Source organism: Sphaerodactylus townsendi, linkage group LG02 (assembly GCF_021028975.2).
Source record: "Sphaerodactylus townsendi isolate TG3544 linkage group LG02, MPM_Stown_v2.3, whole genome shotgun sequence".
In the NCBI taxonomy this organism is placed as follows: Eukaryota; Metazoa; Chordata; class Lepidosauria; order Squamata; family Sphaerodactylidae; genus Sphaerodactylus; species Sphaerodactylus townsendi.
The window spans coordinates 21,140,569-21,160,142 of record NC_059426.1 but is presented as its reverse complement, the minus strand read 5'-3'; the positions used below and the strand labels follow the sequence as shown (position 1 = coordinate 21,160,142).

The following is a 19,574-nucleotide window of genomic DNA, read 5'->3' as shown; positions in this document are numbered from 1 at the left end:
ATATGGTTGAGTGAGAATCACAGAATCCTTTACTGATGGTTCATCAGTGGTGAGCAGCAAGCAAACACCGCTTCCCCCCCCCCCGCCCATTTTTGCAAACCTTTATGGTTCTAATCTTTCTTTTTTCCCTTTTTTTTTTTTTAGGGTCTGTGCTTTGCCCTTTCTGCATCATTCCGGCATGCCTGTTAACATTCTTGAAAAGAGATGAACTCACTTCTCATTATTTGAGTGATGAGTACTGAACTATTGAACAGGCAGGAATACGGCAGAAAGGATGTTCTGTTTGGGCCAGAAAGTCTCAACACTAAAACAAGTATCTCCCCCAAGTCCCTGTGGGTTCACAAGATGAGGTTTTAGAATTATTTTTACATGGCACATTTCTCTGCTTTATTGTATGGGGCTGTTTAATTAAAAATTTCCCTTCCTTTGCAGCACTTTGTAAGTGAACGGAAATATGACGAAGAGCTGGGTAGATCTGCCCGCTTTTCCTGTGACATTGAACAGTTGAAGACTCAGATTCAACAGTGTGGAGAAAGTAAGTCTGGTAATTGTAAATATTAACAACCTTCAGCACAGCCAGTATTTGCCTGCCATGTCTATTCTGACGTGCAACAGCTCTCCAGGGTCTGGGGTAGAGAACTTTATCATCACTTCCCTGATCTTTCAATTGGAGATGTCACAGTTTGAACTGGGGACCTTCTCCATGCAAGGGAGTTTCTCTGTTTCTAGGGTTATCGCTCTGGGTTGGGAAATGCTTGGAGAAATTCCTGGCAGGGTGATGATTGGGGAAGGGATGGGTATCAGCAGGATATAATGCTACAGGACAGCCATTTCCTTTACAAGGAACTGATCTCTGTCAACCAGAGACCAGTTATAAGTCTGGGAGATCTTCATGGCCCACCTGGAGATCAGCATCCCAATCTACCACTGAGACACAGCCCCTTTCCTGTTTTTATCCATTCATGCATTGTCAAAATTTATCCATTGTGTGCTTGTAAAGTGCCATCAAGTTGTAGCCAACTCATGGCAACCCAGTAGGGTTTTCAAGGCAAGAGACTAAAAGAGGTGGTCCACCATTGCTTGCCTCTGCGAATCGATCCTGGATTTCCTTGGTGGTCTCCCTTCCCAGTACTAAAAAGGGCCAACCCCGCTCAGCTTCTGATTTCTGGCGAGATCAGGTCAGCCTGGGCAATTCAGTTCAGGGTAATTTGTCCATTGTCATACAGTATCATGGTTTGAATTTCAAACAGGAACAACAAACATTAGAAATGTTGAGATGAATATTTTGCCTTGACTGTGCAAATTGCAGAAAATTTGCCTTTACAGTTTTCTACTTTTCTGTTATGAAAATAAGCCTCTGGGTCAAAGAAAGCAAACATGTGGAATGGCTCTAAATTGGGTCTCCCAAGATTTTATCTTAAAGAAATATAGTTTTGCAAAGCATGGCAATGAGCAATTAATACGGTGAGATTTGGATTGCGTCCCATTAAACTAGGTTCATAAGGAGGGCTCTGATTTAGGTTCAGGAAACAGCAGACACTTTGTAACTTTGGAACTCTTAGTCCTGCCTCACAGGCATCAGTTCATCAGAACATCTTGTTTGATAGCTTCTTGCCAAACTGATTCATGGGCAGCACGCCCAACATGGTTCCCATCAGACTTAACTACTCTATTGTCTCCAAAATTATGTATCATGGAACTCCCTTAATTTAAACTAGTGCTGGTACATATTCCGATGTGATGTTAACTCTGAGCTTTCTCTCCTTATAGTTTCTCAACCAAAGAACAATTATTCCTCAAGAGCACTATCCAGCACACTACTGCAGGCAGCCGCGTTGTATGCAACACCTCGCATTCAAAGCACATCCTCCCGAAAATCTTCTAGTCGTGTGAAGACTCCTGATGTTAAAGCGCCAGTGGCCAAAGTCTCTAGCCAAGTGGTTGTCAGTACCACAGAATCTTCCCCTCAGATAGTATCAACAAACAAGCAGGTACAATGTACTGATCAATGGGGCAAAGTTATAAAAAGTTAACACTCAAAATACATGGGAGACAAATCACAGAAACAGAGAGGTGGAAGGGACTTTAGCAGTAGTCAAAAACAATTTGCCAGATACAGGAATCTCTCTCAAAACTATCCTGGAAAAGGGAATTCTGCCACCTCTGATCTCATATCTGCCCATGACTTCAGGAGATCCTTTAGCCAAACCTGCCTCATATACAGAACCCAGCCAAATATACAAAACTAAATTGGTCCGAGGGAGATTCTCCCCCATTCCTAGGTCAGTTCAGTGCAGAGCTGCACCTGCTTAATTTTTAGAAACTCGGCATTACGGTGCAAATTAAAAAGACGTGCATGTGTTTATGGAATATTTCTTGTTCTTCCAAAACCCAGTCCCACGGGAATCTTCCGTGTGCTTTACGTGACATTTTTAAAAGAATACTCAAGAGACTTACACACTGCAATTATAAGCAGGATTATACCTTGAAGTAAATTAGAAGGGTGTGAATCTTTTTAGGATAGCATCGTTAGGCATGCCCAGTGGAACGGTGGATTTGTTTTTACCTTGACAAATCAGCATATGATAAAGCACTTTTCGAAACGCGCACACACACACAAGTCCAACATCCCCTTTAATGTGCAGATCTGATTGTCTCATTGCTTTGTCCCACAGCTATCTAATCCTCCAAAACAGCTTTCTTAAGACTATTTCCCCTGGAGGTCTACTTGTCTTTGAAGGGAGCCATCCCACTCACTGAATTAAAAATAAGCAATCAAGAGTTTTCTATTATATGATTTTGCTGTTCTTGTTTTCTTGGAATCATAAATTCATGATTATGTTTCCAGATTATGTTTACTTAGTGCTTTCTTAGTGCTTTTTATATTATCAATCTGCACAGGGAGGAAAAACATAATCCAGTATACCCAGTACCCTCAGATGCTGACAAACATCCCATTGCAAGACCTGTTGATTTCTGCCTTCCTTTCTTTATTGCTAATGGTAGCTTGCATTTCTGCAGCAGCAGTTCTGTTGAAAGAAGTTATGTGTTGTTACTGGCCAACCTGTGTAAAATTTCTTGTTTGGGAAAAAATTCCTGTCATGGCCTGATTTATTGTCTTTATGTGACAGCTGTATCTTCCTGCACTGGAATAGGGACCGGGTCCCTAACTTTTCGAGATAAATAGAATCAGCCTTCTCAAGATAGGTACATTTTGGTCTGGACAAGTCTGACCTTCTCTAACAATGCAGAAACCTATGTTGGATGATCAAGCAGGAGAATCATAGAAGTGGTAAAATCACAGCAGTGTTTTGCTTCTGCAAAAAAGGAGACAGCATTTAGGCCTCCCTAAGTCCCTTGCAAAGTCCATTTCTGGACATCTCGGAGTTACAAATTTGCCTCATGGACAGTTTGTGTACAAAGGTTGGCCATCCCTGCTGCCTCATCCACAGTCCTTTGGGAGCAGCCTCACATTGCTAGACATGGTTGGAAAGCTTCATACTGGCTTCAAATAAAAACAGCCAAGAAGAATTTGGTACTGTTTTAGTGGCCTTAGACCTATGTTACATATTTAGCAAAGGTGCCTGTAAATAAAAAAACAAAAACCTGTTAGCATTTCCCCCCCAAACAACCTGTTGAACGATGCATCAAAGCTAACATGATTCATTTTGTTTGTTGACAGAATGGATTTTCCAGTCAGAGACGAAGATTTCACGCACAGTATTATGGCGTCCGGCTCAACGGATCTCTTAAGCCTCAAAATGCCAGCACCGAGACAGACCAGAACAGTGCCAAGAGTAATTCCCGACATGAATACAGAAGGCAGCACCACAACAGTTTCAGGCCAAAAAATAAAGGTGTTATTAAAACCTTAGAGCAATCTGCACCAGCAAAAAGCGTGGATAATCTCACCTGCCCGGAAAAAAAGCATCCAAAGCATCCTGTGCCAGGCCCCACAGAGGCCAGAGCTTTATGCAGTAACATTCCAAGGGTTTCCCCGTGCAATTTATGTCCTCCAAGGATAGAGACCTCCACAGACGCTCCTGTCCTTTCAGTGCCAGCTGTGACTTTGGTAGCATGAAGAATGGGAGAAACTGGCAAGCATAATGCGTTTTCATCATAGTTTCTCACTTGAAGGTGCTCCCGTACCTGACAATCCTTGCAAAAATGGCTTTTGAAAAATATACAATCATGATAAACCCAGCTGGTTTTATTTTCTTTAACCATCATTGTCATATCTTGTTTCGTATTTTGAAGTCTTTCCTCAGTGTACTCAAATTTATTTTTTTCCCCAAACCAATGCAACTTTTCGTTAGTCAGTTCTTAGCAAAACAATCAAATGGGTGTTAAACACTTAAGCTGCAGGAGGATGTCAACATAGATATAATGTAGTTGTTGCTGTACAAAATTTGTCATTTATCAGTCAGTATTAGAAGGGAAAATGCTGAGACATCCATATTGTTGGCCTGCGCTCAAAATCCTTAAGTGCATACAGAAACTGTTCTCAACTCTCTGTCCAAAGTATATGGAACCTAAATAATTAGTCCAAAACAATCATCTTAAGTTCTGTTTGACGTGACCTCATTTTATAACCCAAGTGATCCTCAACATTGGTCATGAAGTCCAGCTAATAAGTAATGTGTTCATATTTTCCCTGTGCTGTACAATTGGATTAAATGCTGGTTTTTGAATTTGGAATTTATATAGTTAATGCAGTCCAGTTTTCTAGCCTTGTGACTTCCTTTTCTGTGACTTGAATTCATTTTTGTAGATTAAAAATGAGAGATGTTTTACTAACAGATTCAAGCAATCGTTTACCACAAGGGACTTTCCCCTTCTTTAAAGTTCTGTCAGTCAGAAGTTGAGTTGATTTGAATAGGCTTAAATACATCTAGCTCTTTCAAATGAGTTAAATGTACCTGCCCTGCCCTGGATGGCCCGGGATAGTCCAATTTTGTCAGATCTCAGAAGTTAGGCAGGGTTGCCCCTGGTTAATGCTTGGATGGGAGACCACCAGGTTGTGATGCAGAGGCAAACAGTGGCAAATATCCTGTTATTTTCTTGCCCTGAAAGCCTACAGGGTCACCCAAAGTCATCTGCAACTTGACTACAATTTCCACCCCCAAATATATCTAAGCTCACTACATTTGGTACACTACATTAGAGCTGAGACTATAGAATTTAAAATATACCTAAGCTCATACAAAATTCCAGATTTATACTTTAAAATGAGCTAAGTTTAAATGGCTTGGTAAGTGTACTTCGGAAAAGTTGTTCCTTTTTATAAAATAAAAATTATTTTACAAAATTCAGTGTTTTATACTTTACAGAACTATCACCTGGATTCACCATTACTTTTGTCAAAAACCAACTCTTCCCCCAATACAAATGTGCTGACCTTGTTCAGTGAAAGCCATCCTCAAATGTAGCCTTGTGGTTGATGGAGTAGCATGAAGCTCATTTTGATAATGGTGACAAATTGACCCTACTTTACAGATTTCTCCTAAGCAATCACTGTTTTGTACCTCTAATCGCAAAGTGTAACATAGATGCTAACCAGTGTGCATAAAAAATTTAAGCTTGAACTCTTCCGCCTCTTCCAGAGAGAAAGAGCATCATGCTATAAATTTGAAAGCAAGCATGTGACTATCACATGAAACAGCCATTTGTTTTCAATTCCAAACGCAGCTAAATGAAATCATAGTTTTATCAATCACATTTTCAGATCAAAGGTAGCTTAATTCAGGGTGACTAACCCATGCTTGGTCATACGCAAGTAATTTTCTCATGCTGAAGCTTTACGTTGAAAATAATTACTCCATGGCTTGGTAACTAAACAATTTTTAAAAGAATACCCCCCCCTCCCTGCCACACACACAAACACACACACACGGTCAGGCTCAAAATATGCTTTTGTGATTCAAGGTTGTTTAGTAAACTGTATTACATGGATCATGCTGTTAAGTGAAACGTAACACTGGCAAATTTATTTTTAAAAATTCACACGCAAAGAGCAAGTCACCCACAGCCTAAAAAGAGTGGCAAATCAAAAGGTACAAAACTTTTTAAAGTTAACCTAACCCAACTCTTTTTTTAAAAAAATTCATGTGCACTTTTGTAACGCAGTCTTGGTGAGGATATTAGGAGCACCTTTAGATCCATCATAATGCTGATCCAGGGTAGCCTGATCTTACAAGATTTCAGAAGCTAAGCAAGGTTGTAACTTGACAGCACTTTTCTCTCTCTCACACACACTTACTCACACACACATATACATATGCTGATCACTGAATGAGGTTAACCCTGTACAAAGCAAAGTGATCTCTAAGAGTATTTGACAAAAAGATTCATTCTCAGCTAAATTAATTCAAAATATACACAATGGGAAATCCCTAACATTGGAAGCGTTTAGTATCTGTCTGCTTGATAAATTATCTAGTTAGTGCTGACAACAGTTTTCAAATCGTAACTAGACTACTGACCTTTGTCCTGCTTTTGAAAGTAAGTGGCAGAATGTCCCCATTTCAAACTTAAGTACTTGGAAACATGTCTTAGTTAACTCAACTAATACTTTATTATATGCTAATTCCTGAGTGCTCAAGGCACTCCCTAACAATTTTTTAATTTACCTGGTTAGGAAGACCAGAATTATTATCCACATAATGCTGAAAAAAAAGGTAAGGCTGAAAAAGAACAGCAGAGACTGAATTAGAAACAATGACATCCTGGCTCATAGATTTTAGGCCACATACTAAACCAGTGCTCAATTACTATACTATAGGAAGACCATGTACTGATTATAATGCATATAAACCAAAAGCCTATGGGGAATTGTAGGTGGGTGAGGGGCAATCAGGAAATGTCTCCACCTCTTCCAGTTCACCACACATTTCACTGAATTCTTGAAAAGGCTTTCCCTTCACTCCTTTCAACAATTCCTCATTGGACTGGTTTTGGTTTAAACTATTTTATGAGAAATACTAAACCAAGGAAAAGCCAACATGTGCAGCCAGAGGCTATGGTTAACAGGATCATTACATGAAAATGCAACATGGCTGTTCTATTTGATTCTGAAAAAGGCAAAGTATCTTGAACACATTTTGAAGACTACCAAGAACTGAGACTATTTATATAACAGCAACAGGGGTACTAGGAAGGAGGTCAGAAGGAATGTGAGCTTCAGCTATTTAAAAGGAGACAATGAAGAAATAAGGCCACTGAAGAATGGCAAGAAGCAGAGAACATAAACTGCTACAGTGAACATCAGCAGGATTCTGAATCATACGAAGGGTTAGATGATTGAACACATTTCCTGGGAAAGTTATAGAATCTCCTTGGAGTATGTGGAAATTATATCATTGCAGTCCTTCGGAAACTCTTCTCCATTACAGAATCCCACATGTGTCTTTGTACAGCTATGTATGCACTTGAAGTCAATGGGAGGGCAGGAAACTGCAGAAAGTATCACTGGCAGTGGATTTCTACTTTTTGAGGAATCTTTTGTTTTGTTCTGTCCTCTTCAAAGAAGGTGTGGGCACTGCCTGTGGAGATATCAGGAGGTAAAACAGATGGCCTAAGAAGGATTTCCAGTGGTTGAAGATGGGGAAAGAAGGCTTCACTGCCATTTATAGTTCTTTGATGCTATCCTCGACCCTTAAAAACAGTACAAATCATACCAACAATAACAGCTGCAGAAGCAATTATTAAAAGTTTATGAGAGGTTACAAATCTGGGGGTTGATTTTGTTGTTGTTGTGTATTTTGCCCAGAGTACACACAGACGAGCATATATTCCATTCTAAAATGACCTCAGCATAGGCATTTTGATCTACAAAAAGAAACAAGACACCAATAGAAAGCACAGAAATTTTAAAAAATACTCATATCCTTTTTGCACCACAAGGAGGAAAAATAAAAGACATCTGACATGTCATTTAAAATGTGAAAATTCTCGCCCTCCCATTTTCCTCCAGACTGTCCAGTATTCTGTGCTCTCCGACATGGTTGGTTGCATTTCAGAAGATCAGAAGAACTACCTTTGGTAGGATCATGACTGTAAACATCATGCACGATCACTGAGCAGGCCACTCTGCAAATGATTTTCAATATTAACTCTTTCCAGTGAGAACCCAAATTCTTCCTGGCTTGGAGATGCAGAATTGGAGGTAGCTGCAACGGCTGGAACTCGCTGCTCAGACGTTTTGCTTAGTACTGATGAAAAGTGTTGGGATGATAATTCATTGCGAAATGGAGTCCGCTTGAGTTTTATCACACGACTGCTTACAACTTTCTTGGGTAACGGGGCTTTCAAAGCCTTTTCACAGACTGCCCCATTCTCCAAACTCCTAACTGACGTCTGAGGGTTTTTAGCCAGTGATACAGATCCTGAAGGCAGTGTTTTTGTTATGACTTTGCATGGTAACAAACTGTCACTGGAGGGTCGTTTAAGAGTCACTTGGGACCGAGAGGATGCACAACATGCTCCTATCTTTAAGGAAGCAGAATTTTTAACTTTGATACAGGTACTTGTTGAGGGACCTGAAAACTGAATGGGCTTTCGACCAGTTCTGCTGCCCAAGGTGCTCTCTTCCTCTTCACTATAATCTATCAACCGCCTGCGAACAAAAGCAGATATTCACTGTAACAAATTCTGTACTTTGGGTGCCTTTCTGGGAATATAAATTTCGGGTACAGGTGAGAGCGTTACCCACAATCAACTTTACATGCAATAGCTAGTCATAGTATGTATCACTATCTATCTGAAATTGGGAACATGAGAAACTTCTCAAAAGAACAAACATCCAAGCCACTGAAGATAGCAGTGGAGAAACACATTGAAGTTAGCCAGTTATGTCTGGCACAAATAGCAGGGAAGATTACTTTCCTGTCCAAGGTGAGCAACAAGATATTTTATACTATCATATGCCTATCATTAAGTTGATATATAATAGCCTGCCACTCCCTGTATTATATAGCAAACAGATTCCACCATTAACAGCGGTTGTATCTTCAAAAGGCTCCTAGCTTTGTTCCCAGACAGTGATTTTCTGTAACATGCCAGATTATATAGTACACATTTATATATCAATTTGGCTTTCTGCACAGGATTTTTGAGGGTTTTTTGTAAGTCAAGGGGATGCTCTACTGCCCCCCCTTCCCCCTCAATGCTAACAATTTTAATTCAATGCTAACAATGCTAACAAATTAATTCAATTTAATTCAATGCTAACAATTTAAAAGTTCTGTAAAATGCCTCAGCATAGCTCCAGTAGAATAAGAACTCAATCTAGAGACAAAAAGGGATATTGTTAGAACGTCAGAAGCAGCTACAGGAACATGACTATAGTTTAAAGTGGGAATAAGATCTGAAAGTTTCTTTAGCAGATGATGATTGATGCATGGTACATGTGTGCTTCCATGAAACGAAACACAGCCAGTCCTAAGAAACATGTTCACAAAACCTTACACCCATGGTACCATGACAATTAAATTGTAATTAAATATTCAGAAGGTACTCTAAAGATCGTAGTAGATTATGTTTATGAACTAACTGAAAGCTTTAACACAAATGACAGAAATTCGCATTCTAAGAGGTTTTTAAAAATAAAGTAAGGAACCTTTGATTTTTTAATTGAAACCTAACAGTCAATGGCTACAAGACACATTGTCTTTAGTTAATGTATGCTGGAAAGATCTTGTATAATGTCCATTTTTAGTTTATGAAGGTGTGATTTAAACACACACACACACACCAGAAACTGGACTACCAAATCAAACTACAAAGAGAGTTGGTTTAATGAAATCTCAGGCAGCATCTCCATTATTTTCAGACCAATTTCAGAATGAAATTTAAGAATGTCACAGCAGGAGACCTTAACCATCTTTTGGAAGCTAGAAAGCTACACAAACAGCCCATAGCTTCTTGGCAAACAGGAGGCTCCCTGATTGCAATTGTACAAGCAAACAAATGAAACAGCAAAATTAACATTGCTGTAATTATGTAGAGAAAGTCACACTATAAACAAATAGCTTTGTATATCATGGAAGATGTTTTTGCCATGGTACAATCATAGTCAGCAGCAGCAAAATCATTCTGTAGTTAACCCACATACCCTCCAAAGCTGTCTTATAAATCTTTTAAATAAATGGCAGCAAGCACACAGGAACCAGTAGTAAAAGGGAACTGTGAACCCATCCAGCTTCTAGACAGCAGGGCTGTGGCTCTGACATTGTGCCGTTGAAGCCACCTCTAAACATCTAGGGCCTTGTTGCAATGTAACTTCACATCACTTTCCCTCTCCCTGACACAAAAATGCAGACATCTTCCTCCCACTAAGACTGTATAAGGTTAAGTTTCTTATGCTTAGTATTCACAAGTATTATTGACCGACATGCTGAATTTCATGGCAATTTTATATATTATGCAGAGGCAAATCCAACCATGCCCTCGAGTCACCTTTCATAGCTCATTCTGCCTCTCCTTTCTTTTGACATTGCAATCCACCTATTAATCAGGACCATCTAATGTCTGAGGACCGCTCAGGTCTGTAATAACTTCTATTGTCAAGATGACATAGATGAAAGGTGAAAGATAATGCAGTTATCTATAAGGATATGTGCCAAAAAGCTGAACAATAAACAGGGAGGGTTTGCCACAAACAGAATGGGGTATAAAGGCTTCCACTTGGATGCTCCTATTTCATATATCTAGAGATCTGACAAAACATAGACAATATTTCAAATCCCAAATGTACATAGTACAAAGCTGGTGTTAACTGTGAAATTTTTCCTCATGGATTCCACAACAGACCCAAGTGCAGACCAGTGGTCCCAAAAACTGATCAATGAAAGAGTGAAACAGTTTGCCATAGACAACACAAGGTAGAATGGTTGCCATTTGGATGCTACTGCTGGGTACAAAGAATGGACAGACACAAACTATGTTTAAAATCCAACATCAAATGCACAGTTTAAAGCCAGTTTAACTGTGAAATGATCCCTAGGGTGACTGCATGTCTGCAAAAAACAATACAAGGGTATATGGAATAGGGGCAATAGGAACAAGAACGAAGAATCCCCCTGTAGCTGGTATTTTTTTAAGCACTGAAGCAGCCTCTGTTCATCATAACCTTCATCACTAATTAGTAAGATGTTACCGTTTAGGGATGGGAGACATGTTCTGCAGGCTTCCTTTCAAAGGACGCTCCTCTAGAGTCCAGCATTCTAACAGTTCCTGTGGAACTCGCCAGTAACTGACTCCTGTAATTCCAAAGGCATTATTTCACAACATTCAAGACAGATATCCTTTTTTTCTTTTACAAAATCACCGGCAGACGCGTTTCTTCAAGCCGTTCTCTTGGGAAGCCCTGTCTGATGATCTTGCCGCAAGACGCTCCACCCTGCATGGTGTTTCCCGTTTTCGCTGCCGAGGTTTTATAGAAATGCGCCATACGCGAAGAGCCAGACATGAAGCGATGCCGGGGACAGCGCCGGTTTTCCTGTAAAACAGGCGGCGAAAACCCCTATCACCGTTTGTTACGAGTTTGCAGAATTTTTTTTATAATTTGCAGGGCTTTCCCGGAATCAGGCGAGGAAAAACTTGCGTGGTTTGGCTGGCACACATTATACATGAAAGGCCAAATAATTCCAGTTTGGGAACAGGCCATCCGAAGCCGCCGGTCAGAATGAACAGGTTTGTTGACGGTATAACAGCCGCCGAAACTTGAGTACGGTGAGTGGAAAACGAGTTGTGGGAGCACCGGGGGTCTGCACTAGCGTGTTTGGCCAGCCCGCTGGCATAAGGGGCACTTATGGCAGCAGAGAGAGCAAACATGGTGGTGGGTGGCCACCATACAACTCGAGGCGCCGCCTGGCGGACCCAGAGCGCGAATTTTGACAAACGCGGTGGAAAGAATGCCAGGCGGCGGGGCGAAACAGGAATTCGGCTATTTCCAAGGATGGAGTCAACTTTAGTTAGCTTCCATTGGGGTTTCAGCCTAGGAATGCTCCCCATCCCTAGCCACAGATTTATGCCACCATAAAGTGTGGCATAAATCGTTTTGCACAATGGGTTTCTTTTGAGGCAGCTGGATGTTTTTGGAATTCCTGAAGCCCTTTCGGAGGCGGCATGGCAGTGGTGCCGTTCCCGGGCCTCTGCACACTCTGCATTGGGATGTCAGTCTAATAGTTCTCAAATGGGAAGGTGAGGATCCAAAAGCAAGTTGCAATGCATAGGCAAGTTGTGAGGTCAGAACGCACCAACAAACAATTGCTTTTTGAGACCAAGTAATATTAATGATCCAGAAGCATGGATTAGCCCAGGCTATATTTTGCTTCTAAAGCTATAGGCACAGCGTCCTTTTCTTCTCTTTAGGCATCTAAACAGTAAATATAATTTTAAAAATTATTTAAGTTATTTATTTATTTTAAACATTTATTAATCAATTTTCTTCCTTAGGGAGCTCAGGGCAGCTTATTGATAAAATAAAATACACATAACCAACATTTTACTGAAAATGTCTGTACCTTTCCCTTCCCATGCTTCAAATGCGTCCATCATTTTTTTCAACTCAGTCACTGAATAATAGCTCCAAATGTATTGCACATTATTTCCAGCCTCTCTAGATAAAAATTTATAGAAAAAGATAAAGTACATTTTCTTATGCTATTTTTTAAAAATTGCTTTAAAATCTTAACATTTTAAAATGGGTATAAGTATTCTCTACACCTAAGGATGCTGCAACTGATACAGTATATGGTAGCTGGACTGCTGGCTAGAATACACCACCAAGGACCCAATATACCAACTTTGTTTTATCTTCACTAGCTGTATTTCTGGGCCCAACTCAAAGAGTTTACTGAGTACTTTCCGTCCTTTGCCCTCTGAAGTACAGCACACAACTACAAAACAAATCCACCTCTATGAAATGCCCTCCAAAAGAAATTCACACAGCATCATCCCTATTTGCCTTTTGTTGACTGATGTAGTAACTTAAACAGCTTCTTCTGCCAGGTTGTGAAATTGCTGATGTTTGTTGATCCTTAAATATTGGAACAACTTTTGTGCAGAAAAAAGTTTGAGTCCTGTGTCATCTTTAAGATCAACAAAGTTTTATTCTTGGTATAAGATGGGGGTGGCCAAACTGTGGTCCACAAGCTGCATGGGGCTCTTTGCTACATAATGAGCAGCTTGCAACTGGGAAGGCTGGTCAATGGAGTGGGTTTCTCCCTCTCCTGGCCTGTCTTCTATCATGCATGTTCTTGTCCCAGGCCGCACTGCTGCCCTTTGCAATGGGCCAGGGAGGCCAGAAGTCTTGACAACATATCAACTGGATTTTAAACAACTCACAGCAAAGATAAAAACTCAGAATATTTCTACTAGCAGACATAGCCAGTAGCTGTCACTACCAATATCTGTTTCTACCCGTTATTTTTTATTTTTGCCATTCTCATTTAATATTAATAAAATTAATTAAATACATACATTAATTATTATGCCTTATAAAATAATTAAAAATACAAATACATAAATTATCATTATTTTTTAATATTTATATAAAAGGTTTGTAACATAATAGGCATGGAACAATAAAAACATGTGTGCAACATATGTTCATTTCTGGTGGCTCTCAAACATCTGAGGTTTATTCTATGCGGCTCTTTTGTTAAGCAAGTTTAGCCACCCCTGGAAGCTTTAGGTGCTGCCCATTCAGATAAGAGCTGTTATTAAATGCTAAATACTAAAATCAGGAAAAGGTGTGTTTTTCTAGACCTCCACTTTTACTTACAGTGGGTTAAAAATAGAATATGTAAATCTCTAAAGTTGCATGAAAAATCCCCAAGCTCCAAAGGCCTGATGCACACAGGTATTTGCACATCAGACAGCGTCCCCCAGAAAGAAACCACACAACTCCCAAAACTAAATCATCTTAACAACCACACTTTTATATACTATCATGGCTGTGAAATTTCTCCCACCTCTTATAAATGTTTTTACTTTGAATTCTCCCTTCCAGTTGTTTTTCAATTGCAGCCATTCCATCAGCTTTTGTGGCATAAACACCAATTATTACACTCTCACAGCTTGCTCCAGAAGTGCTGAGATAGTGTAGCACCCAAACAGCAGGTTTAACACATATTAAGCCATAAGAGTCACAAAAACCTATTAGTGCCTGCAAAAAAGCAAAGCAAAAGAAAACAAAGAAAAAGAAATGAAACAATATAATTTCACATTGTAACAGTGCATCACACATTATGTTACTCAACAGATTATTTACATGTATTTAAAATTACCTGCAGGAACTAAGAAAGGAACAACTTTTTTTCTGGGAGGGTGGAAAGAATCCCAGAGTGGCAAACTGTGCAATCTGGGGGGTGGGAAACCACTTAGGAGGCAGCATGATCCCAGCACCAGCATAAATGCTATTTGTGCCAGAAGAACAATTTACACTGGTGCAGAGGCACTTACACTGGTGTTGGGGAGCTGCACAGTAGCACTACACCCAGATACCAGCACACCCATGCTGACACCGAAGGGGCAATTCTCAAGGGTGGGCCCAGCTTTAGTTGACTTCCTGAGTACTTTTGGCCCAGGAACACCCTGCCTACAGAATCAGTGACACAGGGCTACATAGGCCGCTTTCATTGGGAAAGGGACAGCAAGCCACAGTGCAGCAAGCCTTTTTAACAGGCAGCACTGCTGAGGTGTGGCTGTGCATCTCCAACTGCAGCACAACTACCTCCCAGGGTTACACTGAAAATCTCAGTCCCATTCCCTCCCCTGCAACTCCCCCTTTTGTGCCAGCTCCAACTCACCATTCTTCTTCCGTCAAGAACTACTTCCTTCCCTGCATATTTTCTCCAGCTCTCCTCAGTCACAAACCTGCCTGACCTCCTGCCCTTCCATTCTCACCTCCTTTTGTTTTTACCAACTGTTACACACCAAAATGCCACAGAGAATTTTAATTTTCCCATGCCATCTGTATATGAGCAGACATGATTGTTACAGATTTGGAGCAGTTTTCACCCCCAATTTGGACAGGTGGGCCAGGTGGGGAGACTTTTCCATTTTTTTGAAAATATGGGTTTTTTCCCATATCATAGCCACAGATGGCCTTGTTGCGCAAATATTTTGACCTAACACGGGGTGATGGGGGGAGACAGTATATGATTACTACTTCAGGATCAACCACATTCTTTAGCCATGTGATGATGATCAAATATGTCTAGAATTTTTCTTGTACTACTGGACTGAAAGCAGGGCTACAGTTCTAAAGAACCATTACATTTACTTCAGTCCTGTAAACAGTTACACTGGCTACTATGTACACGCTTTCTTTGCTCCGCTACAGGTTCCACAATCAGCAGCTATGACAACTTCTCCCAGTCGTTTAGGGCCACAAGAAAATTCCAAGACCTTTTTAAGCTCGGTGTTTGACCTTAAAGAATACGACTCCATTTCGTTGGCCAAGTGGTCAGCAAGATTGTAAGGGTACGGAATGCCAAAGTAATCAGCTTCTTCCTGCAATGCAATTCTTGTTTGCTCATCTTCTGGAATCTGAACATCACCATGAAGGTAATCTAAGAGGTATTTAAAGAGGTTGCCATCTCGATCAATAAGGCATGCTCCTGAAAATGCAAGGAAAAATAATTTTGAGAAGTCTAGCAATCACATGAAAGTATCCCAGTATGCCTTCTTTAATAACCAGGTATTTATTTGAGGCAGTGGCCATGAATGACAAACTGGGGCATTTTAAGTAGTTTCTAGATGTCACGTTTAATGGCCCGTAAAACTAGGCCCCTTCCTTTCTATTTCTCTGATATTTGGTAGGGATGATCTCTTGGGCAAGAGATAAAATCCCTGAGCATTTCATCCAAACTGAATGCTAAGGCAGAAATGTGTTTCCCATGAAACCAATTAAAACAAAGACGAATAACGCGGAAAACAAGCACATGTAGTAACGAGAATAATACCACCAAAAAAAAAATTGAAATGGAAAAATAACTCCACATTCTTGATTTACAGTCTAAAATAAGTTTTTCACAGTTTTATTAATGGATCATAACTTTTGTTTACCTGAAGCATCCTTTGTAAGAGGAAATCGCCCACTGAACATTGATGCTAGCATTGACTCCTTAAAACGGCATAAAGACTGACGTCTAGCAGTATACACACAACCTCCAACGTTAAGTCGAAGAATATCCTCCACCTCTTTATTTTTGCCGTCTTCCATTGCATTTGCCTCTAGCATGACTGTATAATTAAAAACCTATAATAATAATAAAAATTGAATTTAGGACAGTTTGCAAAATATGGAGGTTGCCTAGTTCTGATGACACAAGCACATGAAACACAATGCAAGTGGTACTTGCTAAGCTAGATAGTATTGCAATGGCTGGACATCTTAACAAACGAGAAGCTCAGTCATTGAGGGGGGGGGGGTGATTTACCAGACAAGCAAGAAAAAAACTGGATGCATTTGCCTCAGTTATGAGACAGGCTTTAGCTACTGCAACCTCTCCCATTACTTTGCCATTATACAAAAAAAAAGTACAATGTCAAGTTCAGAAAACAGAACTGAAAGTCCTGGCTCCAATATTCAATGTTCAGTCCTGAGAAACGTATCCATGTGTAATCGTGCATATAAACGACAGTTTGCAGAATTAATTCAGCATGAATAAGTAGGGCTTTGGCTACACACATTATTTTTATGAGGATGAGTGAGCTGAGATATACAAAATACTCCAAACTGTATTTTCATAAACATTCAGCAACACTTTTAATTCAACTTACTACATACTGGCCCCTACATATCTTTAGTTCACATTCCTCAAATCTAATCTCTGCCCAAAGTTTCATTAAAAAAATTAAAAGCTGCCAGTATTTTCAGGCTTCATATCCACATTTTTCCCCTCCACCTTGGTTTTCAAACTAGTTTGTTTTTCAAGCATTCATACAATATTGTCCTCTTGTTGCCCACTTTCCAGGTTTTCCCCATCCTCAATATGTTCTGTCTCAAAGCAGGTTTGGTAGGATCTTTCCAGAAAAAAACAAAGTCCAGGTGTATAAGCAAACTTCTGCATGGGAAGTGCACATTTTCTAAGATCACAACCACACCAGCACTATTTTCTTCAAACCAATCTATTGTGGCCTTCATATTTCCTTCCATACCATTAGAGGCCTATTGAAATCATTATGCTGATGTTCCACCTTGCTCTTTCTGATTCAGAGATGCAAATAAAAACATCTCTGGAAAGAAGAGGAATTCAGAGGAATTGCTACAAAGTATGAAGGGGGCTGTCAACTGGTCGTGGCCCACACACCCTGGGAAAAGGGGAAGGGGAGAGGACCTGTCTTCTGGTCATGGCCCACCCACCCTGGGGGAAGAGGCTCATCGTGGGGAGGGGAAGTGTAATAGATTGTTACAACATTATAGTAATTAACATTTTTTTAAGCCCACTAGTGGGTGGTAGGGAAAATGAGAAACAGCGCACATGGAATTTCCTCACAATGTTAGAATTTACAGGGGGGGAAATGGGGGAGGAATCTGGGAACCTATTTTTCTTCTACGTTCCCTGCAAGGAACTTGACCAGTACCAATGAAACTTGCAGCAGCCAACACTGAGTTGCAAGAAGTTTAGGTTAAAATACCAAGAATATTTCCAGGTAATCCTGTCTGAATTCAGTAACAAATTCATAAAACTGTGCCACACAAGGGGGGGTCTCTCTGAACAAACGTTGCAACTAGAAGAAACTATTAAAAATAACCAAAACAACAGGACGAATTAGATAGTAACAAAGGAGAGTATAGGTTTTTGGGGAGTTCATCAAAATTCTTCATTAGACAGACCGTAGAGTAAAAATTAGCGGTTGGAAAGTGCTGCCAAGTTGCAGCAGCCAACTTATGGCGACTCCTTAGTTTCAAAGCAAGAGACAAATGAAGGGGGGTGGGTGGGTGTTTGAACATCCGATGTCCCTACGCATCATTTAGAGGCCCCCAATCCAGTTTGCAATGGTGTAAATAGGGCGAGGGGCACACTATGCAGCCATGCAACACAACCATGTTTCCTCAGAAGTAATTCTCACGTTTGCTCCTACGAGGAAACCAGGAGGACCCCAACGACACATAAAGGCCGACACGCTCCCCAACCTGCCGGGTCAAAAGGGGGACGATTTCGAAGAGCCCCTCGTCACTCTTCCCTCTCCATACATTCACCGCCCACTCCGCTATTGTTTATGAGCCGCTAAACGGCCCACAGCAAAGCACCAAATCCCGAAGACAGGGATGGGGGAGAAGGCAGAGGCCTGGCCGGGAGGCTGCCTTCCCACCATGTCCTATCCCCTCATCCCCCGCCTGTGGGTCGAGGCCAAGGGAGAGGGTCTCCCCGGGAAGAAAATGCCTTTGGAACCAGCAGAGGTGGAAGTAAACAAGGCAGCCAAACCCGCCATTCCCGCGCCATTTACTCGCTACCTTTCCGGCTGCAGGCCGACTCCGCCCAGGAACTCCAGGCCGCCCCTTTTCCTCTCGCGACAGGCGGACTCCGCCATGTCCCACTCCGGAGGGAAGAGTTAGCGGGGTGGACGTGGAGGTTGCGGGGTCCCCTTGCTTGCCTATTTTTCTCTCTTCCTCCTCCATCCCTGCATGTTTCTGCCCTCCCCCCCAGCACCGCAGCCACTTCTGGCTTGCATCAAAGGGCTCCATTTTGCGTCGTGGCAGCCTTTTGTTTTTAAAAGGAGGGATGCTAAGCAGAAACCCCATCTCCCTTGGGAGAGAAGCACTCTGCACATTCTCAAAAGACCTTTTTATTTTTGTGCACATGCTCATTTCCCCAATCGGGGTTTGCAGGCAAACAGAAACTCCAGAGCTGAAAATTGAGCGCTTATGTTGCAATCCTGTGCACGCTTGCTTGCTTGGAAGTAAGCCCCACGGAACTCGGTGGGATTTAGTTCTCAGCAAATGGGCACAATCAGCCAGGCTCTGTAAGGTTTTTTTTTAAAAAAAAATAAACTAGTTCTTTCAGGGACTTCGCGCCGTTGCAACTTAACGAGCTCAAAATTGCGCAGCGCCTCCTCCGCGGTTGGCGGGAAATTACAGCGCGCGCTTCCCCCGCGCCGCCGTTTAACCGCCACGGAGGCGCTCCTGGCGGGAAATGTGAATGTTCTGGGCGCTGGGTATGGAAAGAGAAGTCGATGGCGACCCCCTTTCCTTAAAATATGGTTTTTGTTTTGTGACCTGAAGTAAAAAGGCATCACTTTGATCGGGTTGGGAAGTCAATGATAAGAATTCGGGTCGTTATTGTATTGGGCAATCAGTGAGAAGCATCTGGTTTCTCTTCTGCATTATTTCAGTCAGGAAAATACGGCTTGCTCCTCTGTATAGCGCGACTTGATGGCACTGACACGCATATTTCCTCAATTCGGCATCACATTTCCCATATTGGCACGAGGATCACTGTTTTTGTATGACATACAGTGGGTTGTGAATAATACTTTAGAGTCTTGCAGGATGGTCTCTGGTGTATGGCCCGCTCTTAAATAAATAACATCATTTGGGCTCCACCTGAATTTGAACTAGC

The 19,574-nt window shown here is 41.2% G+C and overlaps 2 protein-coding genes across 6 annotated transcripts in view; one reads left to right on the top strand and one right to left on the bottom strand.

The window, feature by feature from the left end:
* Positions 1–5,308, top strand: part of SPATS2L (spermatogenesis associated serine rich 2 like) — a 99,332-nt gene extending 94,024 nt beyond the window's left edge. For both annotated transcript variants that reach the window (XM_048484209.1, XM_048484208.1), the window contains exons 10-12: positions 433–535; positions 1,771–1,991; positions 3,683–5,308. In XM_048484209.1, the coding sequence (XP_048340166.1) occupies positions 433–535; positions 1,771–1,991; positions 3,683–4,081 (723 nt within the window). In that variant the 3' untranslated portion in view covers positions 4,082–5,308. The remainder of the gene's footprint in view (positions 1–432; positions 536–1,770; positions 1,992–3,682) is intronic.
* A 600-nt stretch (positions 5,309–5,908) lies between these two features.
* On the bottom strand, positions 5,909–18,650 carry KCTD18 (potassium channel tetramerization domain containing 18). Of its 4 annotated transcripts, none has more exons than XM_048484211.1 (7): positions 18,470–18,650; positions 16,075–16,267; positions 15,415–15,626; positions 13,977–14,170; positions 12,525–12,619; positions 11,156–11,258; positions 5,909–8,614 (listed from the first exon to the last, which is right to left on the bottom strand). In XM_048484211.1, exons 1-7 carry the CDS (start codon positions 18,632–18,634, stop codon positions 8,062–8,064), a joined length of 1,515 nt encoding a protein of 504 aa, XP_048340168.1. In that variant the 5' UTR covers positions 18,635–18,650; the 3' UTR covers positions 5,909–8,061. The 4 variants fall into 4 exon arrangements, with proteins under 4 accessions (XP_048340168.1, XP_048340170.1, XP_048340171.1 ...); XM_048484213.1 differs by lacking the exon at positions 18,470–18,650 and adding an exon at positions 18,085–18,463; XM_048484214.1 differs by lacking the exon at positions 18,470–18,650 and adding an exon at positions 18,149–18,463.
* Between the last annotated feature and the right edge of the window lie 924 nt (positions 18,651–19,574).

Coding starts and splice junctions, on each gene's coding strand:
- KCTD18 (XM_048484211.1), bottom strand. CDS start 18,634: ATGGAGGAGGAAGAGAGAAAAATAGGCAAGCAAGGGGACCCCGCAACC. Junction 16,268..18,469: donor GTCGGCCTGCAGCCGGAAAG/GTAGCGAGTAAA, acceptor TTATTATTATAG/GTTTTTAATTATACAGTCAT. Junction 14,171..15,414: donor CAAACACCGAGCTTAAAAAG/GTCTTGGAATTT, acceptor GCTTTTTTGCAG/GCACTAATAGGTTTTTGTGA.